Source organism: Mus pahari, chromosome X, assembly GCF_900095145.1.
Source record: "Mus pahari chromosome X, PAHARI_EIJ_v1.1, whole genome shotgun sequence".
Lineage (NCBI taxonomy): Eukaryota > Metazoa > Chordata > Mammalia > Rodentia > Muridae > Mus > Mus pahari.
Window position 1 is genome coordinate 141,015,188 of NC_034613.1, and position 9,087 is coordinate 141,024,274.

Here is a 9,087-nt window from a genome sequence, read left to right on the forward strand (position 1 = left end):
TATAGTATGTACTACCATGGCGTTTGATGTAGTGTATTAAGATACAATGTGGTCTTTCTTGTATTTGCTAGGCAAGCATTCTACCAAATGAGCTATATCTCCAGTCCTAGCCTGTCTTAAAAACCAAATAAAATAAAATAAAATATAAAATTCACGGCTTTTCTAAAACGTCAGCTCCCTTCAAACCTGTGTCCAGTTAGATCTTTTATTTTTCAGATGTTTTTCCTCCTTTCCTTCTCCTGAGACAGCCTTGGGTGTCCTTTGCCACAGTTATCATTTAAACTCCCCCGAAGTCGCTTTGGAAGCCTACTCTCCTACTTAGCTCTGCTCCTCCTCTCTTCCTAACTTTGGGCTAAGGAAGTTCATTAACCAATGGACAGACACGCGTAGATGGGCAGTGAGCTCCTAGGCAAGAATTCTGCTTTGTTTTCCTCTTTTCCCACCTTATGCGGTGGCGGACTGCTGGGCTGCACTGTAGCGGGTGGTCAAACATTTCTGGTGAGTGGAGTTGGCGGGAGAATCAGAGCAAGGGGCACGGCTGGTCCGGGGTTCAGAGCAGTCCTGGAGCCTTCAGGGGCTAGCTAGCCTGAAGCTTGCTAACCACAGGAGGGAGGGGAGGAGGAAGGGGGTAGGGAGGGGGAAAGGAGGGAGGGAGGGAGGGGCCGGCCCATACTGTGGCCTGGGGCCAAGGACGTCTAGAGCAGAGGGTGATGGGAGCTGCCTGTGCTGTAGGAAACACTTTTTAGGCGCTTGTTTTGTACTGTCGCTGGAACCCAACGCTGCAGCACTCCCAATTTCACAATCAGCGTGAGTCAGCTGGGCCGGCTGCTGGACAGCGAGGGGAAGGTGGGTGAGGAGGGCTCCTCAGTCCCTGGGGGCAGGCAGGATCGAGTGGTGACCAGAGAGCCCTAGATGCGGTCCCTGCACCCATAGGACAGGTGAGCGCCAGGCCAGGCTGGCCGCTGGGTGGAGCTGCGTGAGCCACCCTCCACGGCGCCCTCGCCACTGCACAGGTAACACCCCTCCTGGGCCTCTTCCGAATCTCCTCCGGCCTCGGTGCCTAGAACACCATGCGTCCCCCCGGGCCATTTCGGCCTTGCCCGCAGCACATTTGGGGCCTGGGCAATTTTGTCCCCTTCCGGCTGGTGCCCACGCCCAGCCCACAACCATTCGCATCTCACACTTAGTGTTCGAAAACCTAGGCGATCCAACGGGCCTTGGGGATGGGGTGGGGGTGGGGTGAGGACAACGCCCACTAGTGCCCAGTGCTCTGTCGGAGCCTGTCTCCTGGAGGTAGCTAGTGACCTGGGGTCCAAATCGGTGAGTCCCTTGGGGGTGTGCCTCTCCGCGCTGGATTCCGCACCCCAAGCCCTATTTTTCTCTGCTTTGTGGAGCCCCGAGATGGCGTTGGCGGAAGTGAAACCACGAGACGGAGTGGGGCGAGCTCCGCGGGGATGAATCGGGTTTTGAGTAGGCTTTCTACACTAGTGTACAGGTTAAACAACAACCCTTCTAGCTGGCCTCAGCGTACTAAGCTCTGCCGCCTGGGGGAGGCGGATGCCGTCTTCAAAACAATTGATGTGTACTTTATGCTCATGAAATATTCCATTTCACATCAGGTCTGTGGGGTTTGACTAGATTTAGACCGTTTCCACAGGGGTCCTTGGTGCTCTTTTTCTTTAGTCAGTCCATTTCCCTACCCCGCCCCCTTGCACTGTTTTGATGATCATCTTCTTGGCTTAGTTTTGCTCATCACTAACGTCATAATTCGGGCTTATAAGTATTGTAAGTACTCTTTTGTGTTCGATTTACATTACTTTTAAAATGAGCATCGTTAGAAAGGTGTCTCTTGGTGTTTCTTGGTTTCTCCAGGTTCCAGGCCTGCACAGTGGACTGGAAATGCATGTGTGGCAAGTTGAAACGGAGATGTGTTTATATTGTTCCCCTCCCAAAGCTTAGTTTCTCTCTCTCTCTCTCTTTCTCTCTCTCTCTCTCTCTCTCTCTCTCTCTCTCTCTCTCTCTCTCTCTCTCTTTCCCCTCTTTGTTTCTTCTTTCTTGTTTGAGGCAGGGTCTCACTTTGTAGCCACAACTTGCCTGGAACTTGTTGTGTAGACCAGGCTGTCCTTAAACTTACGGAGACCTACCTGTCTTTGTCTCTTGAGTACTGGAACTCAGGGAGTGTGCCACCTAACTTTATATTGTTTTTTTTTTTTTTTGAGACAGTCACTCTGTAGTACAGTCTGGCTTGGATCTAATTATGTAACCTGGGCTGGGTTTGAACTCAGAACTTTCTTCCTGCCTTAGGCATTGGTTATCTTGTCCAATTTTTTTCAACTCTAATTCATAATTTGGTTGTTTCTCAGATTGCATCTGGGTATTGGCAGTCACCTATTCGCCCGCCAATGAAGTATATCCTGGTTACTGGTGGGGTCATCTCAGGCATTGGTAAAGGGATCATCGCCAGTAGCATCGGGACCATTCTCAAGTCATGTGGACTCCGAGTAACTGCCATCAAAATTGACCCCTATATTAACATCGACGCTGGAACTTTCTCACCGTATGAACATGGTATGAAAAGGAATCTTTTCCTTTTAAAGCCTTAAACTTTATTTTTGCTATACTAAATACACATACTTTGCAGTGATTTCTTCTCTGTGGGTGTTTTTAAATTTGTATTTATGTGCATATGTGACTGTATGTGCTATGTGTTTGCAGGTGCCTACAGGGGCTGGGAGAGAGATTCTGTGGAACTGGGTGAAGTTACAGGTGGATGTGAGCTATGGGTACTCTGGGATCTTAACTCTGGTACTTTGCAAGAGCAACAGATACTCCTAAGTGCTGTGCTGTCTCTCTAGTCCCTTGTCTTGTGTTTTGTGTATCTTCTCTAGGATAGACTTCCAGAAGTAGACTTGCTGGATCATGCCTTAGAACTGTGTGAAAGTTCTTACGGCTACTGATCCATTTTTCAGATCACTGATGGCATTCTACATAGTCAAGTCTTTGGAAATGGACCATTTTTCTATGGACTTGGGTTTAGTTTATTTTATCATAAAGGTAAATTTCCCACTTACCATTTCCCACTGCTGGAATCATTGTTATAAATATTGACTTTATTTTAGATGTCTTGGGGGGAGGGTGTGCATGCATGAATGTATGTGTGGTTGAGTATGTGTGTGTGTGTGTGTGTGTGTGTGTGAGCACCAGTGAATACTGAGGAAAGAGGTTGATTTCAGATGTCGCCCTTAGTCATTTCCACCTTATACTTTGAGGTGGGCTCTCTCATTGGAGCCCAGAGCCTGTTGATTTCGTGAGTCTCGTTAGCCAGCTTCGTCCAGGGAGTGCCAGCCTCTGTCTTCAGAGTGCTCCGCTGGAATGCAGGGATCACAGGCAGGGTGCTGTGCCCACCTGGCTTTTGCATGGCGGCTGGGGATCGGAACTATGTCCTTAGACTTGTGTGGCAAGTGCTTTATACGCTGTGCCATCTTCCTGACCCTGACAGTTTTCTTTGATCACACTGTAGCCCAAGCTAATCCAGCACTCACTCTGTAGCCCAGGCTGCCCTTGGATTCACATGAATCCATTTCAACCTCCTGAGTTCTGCGATTATAGGTTTGAGTCACCACAGCCAGGCATTTTGATATGTATAAATTAGTTTTTTAAAAAAAGGTCATTAATACCAGGCTTGGTAGCACATGCATATAATCCCAGATCTTGAGAGATGAACAGGAGAAATGGGGCTTCAGGGAGAAATTAAGGTCAGCTTTCATCAGCTGCATAGTCTGAGGCTAACTTGGTCTACATGAGACCCCGCTTTTAGCAGCTACAACTACAACTTCAAGGCAAGCCTGGGGCCCGATCTCAAAAGAACAAGGACAAAACAAAAACCAAGAAAAACAAGGGGCTGGATGTTTCTTATTCAGGAATATGATCATATAATCATAGAGAAGAGAGTTTGCATCCCTCAGCACCCAGGTCAAAGCCAGTTGCATCTGAAGCTCCAGTACACATGAAGCAGAGACAGATGGAGCTGTCCCTGGAGCTCTTTGGCTAATTAGCCTAGCAGAATGGGTGATTTCCAGTTTCATCAGGAGACAAATTCAGGTTCAGAGCAATTGAACAAGACATCTCTGGCCTCCACATGAATGGGCACGCATATACATGCACACTTTTGTGTTTATATGTCCAATATCCATGGGAATGCATACCTATATCACACACACACCCCAAAAAAGTATTTATTCACTTTATTTTTTTTTGTATGTACTTGTATTTTACTTACTTATGTGTGTGTGCTCACTACACAGAAAGTATGTGGCAGTCAGAAAACAACTTATGACCGGGAATTCTCTTTCTACCATACAGGGGCTCAGTTCAATCTGAATTCATGTTGTCAGATTAAGCAGCAAGCACCCTTCCTTGCTGAGCTATCTTGCAGGCCCTTAACCCCCCCCTTTTTTTTTAGATACAACCAGAAAAAATCTTCAGTGTATGGCTTTGAGGATGAATTTTATCTAAATGAACCTCTTGTGTAACTAGCCCTGATAGATCACAGAACAAAAATCCCCTTTGTGGGGCTGACTTAGTAAAGTTGTTTGCTACCCCAAAGGGCAAGCCTAATGACCCTAGTGATCCCCAGACCTCACCCAAAGGTGGAAGGAGACAGTCAGCTCCATAAAATTGTCCCTTTGTGTCCTTTGTTCTTGATCCTTAACTCTCAGCTATCTTCTATCCTGTTTTGTAGCATCAGAACCAGGCATTAATTTTACAGTGTTTTCTCCCTTTTTGGAGATGAGTTATTTGCTTCCAACTGTGGGACTCAAGCAGCTCTTTCAGCTCAGTCTTCCCAGGACCCAGAGTTATAGGCTAGTATTATCACACCCAAGGAGCTTCCTGAATGGTCATTTCAGTTTTGAAGTAAGTTGAATCTTAAACTGGTTTTTCTTTGCTTTGTTTTTTAAATAGAAGCAAAATTAACTCTTAGGCCTAGATCATGATTATAATTATAATCTAGGCTTAAGAGCTAATTTCTAAAAATAAATGGTTTGTGTCTATTTCCAGCTTGAAAAATAAGGGTGTTTCCCAAGCTTTTGATACATAATGTACATATACACACACATACACAAACACACACACACACACACACACACACACACACACACACACANACACACACACACACACACACACACACACACACACACACACACATATACACCATACCATAAATACACATTTTTAAATTTATTTTATGTCTTGTATGTTTTGGTTTTTATACATTTTTTTTAATGAAGAGATCTAATCCAGATCCTTAAGGTGAGCTACAGCCTCAGCCCTCATAATTCCTTTAAAAAGATTCCTTATATTTTATATATATTTAATATATAAATATGTACACATCTATACATACACATACACATATATATTGAGATAGGGTCTCACTATGTAGACCTGTCTGGTCTGGGACTCATTATGTAGATCAGGCTGGTCTTGAACTCACAGGCATCTGAGATTAAAGGTAAGTTACCACCACTCCTGGTCTTTTTTTTTTTTTTAAAAGATTTATTTATTATTATATCTAATACACTGTAGCTGTCTTCAGATGCACCAGAAGAGGGCGTCAGATCTCATTATGGATGGTTGTAAGCCACCATGTGGTTGCTGGGATTTGAACTCACGACCTTTAGAAGAGCAGTCGGTGCTCTTAACCACTGAGCCATCTCTCCAGTCCCCCACTCCTGGTCTTAAGATTTATTTTTATTCTATGTGTCAGTATTTTTCTACATGTATGTATGCGTACCACATGTATCCTTAATACCCAAGGAGTCCAGAAAAGGGACTCAGATCCCTTGGAACTGTAGTTACAGACAGTGGGTGCTGGGAATGTAACTCTGGCCCTTTGGAAGAGCAGTACGTTCCGGATTCTGCAGAGGCATTTCTCCAGCCCTGTAGTGTGTGTTTTGAAGCACGGTCTTACTCTGTACCCCTGGCTGTCCTGAAACCGCTTATACCAGTCTGGTTCCAAACTTTCAGGGTCGTTCCTGCCTCATTTCCCAAGGGCTAGGATCAGGCATGTACCACTGTGCCTGTCTTTGCTGGATAGAGGGTTTGAGGTTGATTCTTGTCTACAACTCTGAAATCTGACAAGTTTTAAAAATGTAGTAAGTCTTCATAAATTTATGACTACTGTCCTCTTTTTTTTTTTCAAAAATTTGAAAATTGAAGATTCTGTATGTTTGTGCCGAGGTATAGTTTCTGTTTCTTAAATTTTATTAGCTTGAGAATAAAACAAGCAAAAGGGGTATCTTGTTAGAATTTGATTTTGTTTGTAAAGGACGTATTAGGTTGTGGTAGCTTGCATTTTTTTTTTTTTTGAGGTGATTGACAGGTAGAGCCAACAAGCCTGAATTAGCAATACAAAAACATAGAAAGGGCACAGATGGGAACATTCCAAAGTTCTTAGGTTCGCTTGTGCGCAAATGAATTGCAGAAAAGTTTGGTCATGGTTTGAATTTTGAATACAACTGCTGAAACTGGTGAAACCGACACACTAGCTCAGCTGCAATAAATTATGGGTGAAAGAACATGTCATTTCAGATGCCTCCTCAGCACCTGGATGCATGTGCAAATCTATTGCTACTTGGACTGCTCTCTCTCTCTCTCTCTCTCTGGATTTAAGTTCCAGGTTCAGATGCCTGACATATCTTTTTGGGTTTTATGTACACAACCACACACAGTCAGTCAAACAGCACCAGTGTGTGTGTGTGTGTGTGTGTGTGTGTGTGTGTGTGTGTGTGTGGTCACAAAGACTGCTGGTGGTAGTTAGGCCCGACTTTCAGGCAAACTAAGGGAGCTACGAGGTCTGAATACAAACTCAGGATAGGAAAGGGAATAGGAAAGGGCAAAGCAGCCAGGTTCTGGGTGGCTTTCCTCACTGGCAAAAACCAACATGTATTCTTTTTTTTTTATTATTTTGTTTTTTGATTTTTGATTTTTTCGAGACAGGGTTTCTCTGTGTAGCCCTGGCTGTCCTGGAACTCACTCTGTAGACCAGGCTGGCCTCGAACTCAGAAATCCCCCTGCCTCTGCCTCCCAAGTGCTGGGATTAAAGGTGTGCGCCACCACGCCGGGCAAGTTTTAATTTCTATGCTGCCTTTTGATCATAGGTGAAGTATTTGTTTTCTGCTTGTGGACGTTGTACATCGTGGTGCGCACTAGGCTCCGCACCACGATGTACAACGTCCACAAGCAGAACTCAGGATAGGAAAGGGAATAGGAAAGGGCAAAGCAGCCAGGTTCTGGGTGGCTTTCCTCACTGGCAAAAACCAACATGTTTTTTTTTTTTTTTTATTATTTTGTTTTTTTTTTTGAGACAGGATTTTTTTCTCTGTGTAGCCCTGGCTGTCCTGGAACTCACTCTGTAGACCAGGCTGGCCTCGAACTCAGAAATCCGCCTGCCTCTGCCTCCCAAGTGCTGGGATTAAAGGTGTGCGCCACCACGCCGGGCAAGTTTTAATTTCTATGCTGCCTTTTGATCATAGGTGAAGTATTTGTTTTAAATGATGGTGGAGAAGTTGATTTGGACCTTGGAAATTATGAAAGATTCTTGGACATTAATCTCTATAAAGACAACAACATCACCACTGGGAAGATATATCAGCATGTGATCAACAAAGAGAGGCGCGGTGATTACCTGGGGAAAACTGTTCAAGGTATTTACTCCACAACATTATAGGCCCTGTGTGCTAAACGTCACTCAGGGGAAACTATGTATTTAACAGAAGAGAGAAGGTTGTGGGCTCTGAAATCTCTACTTTCTTTTCTTTCTTTTTTCTTCTTTTTTTAAAGATGTACGTGAGTATATTGTCGATTTCCTTAGACATTTCGGAAGAGGGCATCAGATCCCATTACAGATGGCTGTGAGCCACCATGATATGGTGGCTGGGAATTGAACTCAGGACCTCTGGAAGAGCAGCCAGTCCTCTTAACCGCTGAGCCATCTCTCCAGTCCCTTTGCTTTCTTTTCTAAAGATTGCCTTCCCTCCAATATTCCTGAATATATTTTCATCTGTTTTGTTATTGGATAATATTTTTAAATTTTCATTTTTTTTTTTTGGAAATGGTCTCATGTATTCCAGGATAGTATTTAACTTGCTATGTAGCCAAGGATGACCTTGAATGTAACAGTCCTCCAGCCTACATCTTTTTAAGTGCTGGGATTATAGACATTGACCACCACCAGTTTATGTAGTGTTATGGGTCAAACTGAGTGCTTCATGCAGGCTAGGCAAGAACTCTACTAACTGAGCTCTATATCCCAAGGTCCTGATGTTATTTATTTTTGGTTGGTTTTGAGAAACAGTCTCACTGTGGTGCTCTGGCCCACCTGGAACTTGCTATGTAGATCAGACTGGCCTTGAATCCACAGAAATCCACTTGCCTCTGTGATTTAGTCCCTGACCAAAGCACCTTATAGATGGGCTTATTTGTGCTGATGGTTTCATAGGGTAAGAGTCCATTCCTGTCTCATGGGGTAGGCATGGCTACTGAGAGAAGCAAGCTGAGAGCTCACATGTTGAACAAGTAAGAAGCACAGGGAGCACAGTGGGAATGGTGTGAGGCTTTGAAACTTTCCAAGCCCACCTCCAGTGGCATGCTTCCTCCAACAAGGCCCTACTTCTTAGGTGCCACCAACTAGAGACTGTGTATTCAAATGCCCAAGACTATAGGGGCATTTCATTCAAGTCAGCACACACTATTTTCCTGAGTGCTACGATTCAAGGTGTGTGCTACCATGCCTGGCCTTTACTTATTTATTGTTCGTTTGTTTGATTTTTGATTTTTTTAAAATATTTTTTTTCTTAAAGATTTTTTTAAAATTTATTATATGTAAGTACACTGTAGCTGTCTTTAGGCACCCCAGAAGAGGGCATCAGATCTCATTATGGATGGTTGTGAACCACCATGTGGTTGAGGGGATTTGAACTCAGAACGTTTGGAAGAGCAGTCAGTGCTCTTAACCACTGAGCCATCTCTCCAGCCCTGTTTTTTGATTTTTTAAGACAGTGTTTTTCGCCAGGCAGTGGTGGC

General features: G+C 44.3%; 1 protein-coding gene across 4 annotated transcripts in view; it reads left to right on the plus strand.

Annotated features, from left to right (window-relative positions):
- Positions 1-335: 335 nt before the first annotated feature.
- Ctps2 (CTP synthase 2) overlaps positions 336-9,087 on the plus strand; it is a 126,951-nt gene continuing 118,199 nt past the window's right edge. Inside the window, exons 1-3 of one of the 4 annotated variants that reach the window (XM_029534469.1) lie at positions 336-498; positions 2,364-2,568; positions 7,539-7,709. In XM_029534469.1, the coding sequence (XP_029390329.1) occupies positions 391-498; positions 2,364-2,568; positions 7,539-7,709 (484 nt within the window). In that variant the 5' untranslated portion in view covers positions 336-390. Of the gene's footprint in view, positions 499-699; positions 1,014-2,363; positions 2,569-7,538; positions 7,710-9,087 lie in introns of those variants that run through there. The other 3 variants (XM_021187565.2, XM_029534470.1, XM_021187561.2) reach the window with 3 other exon arrangements.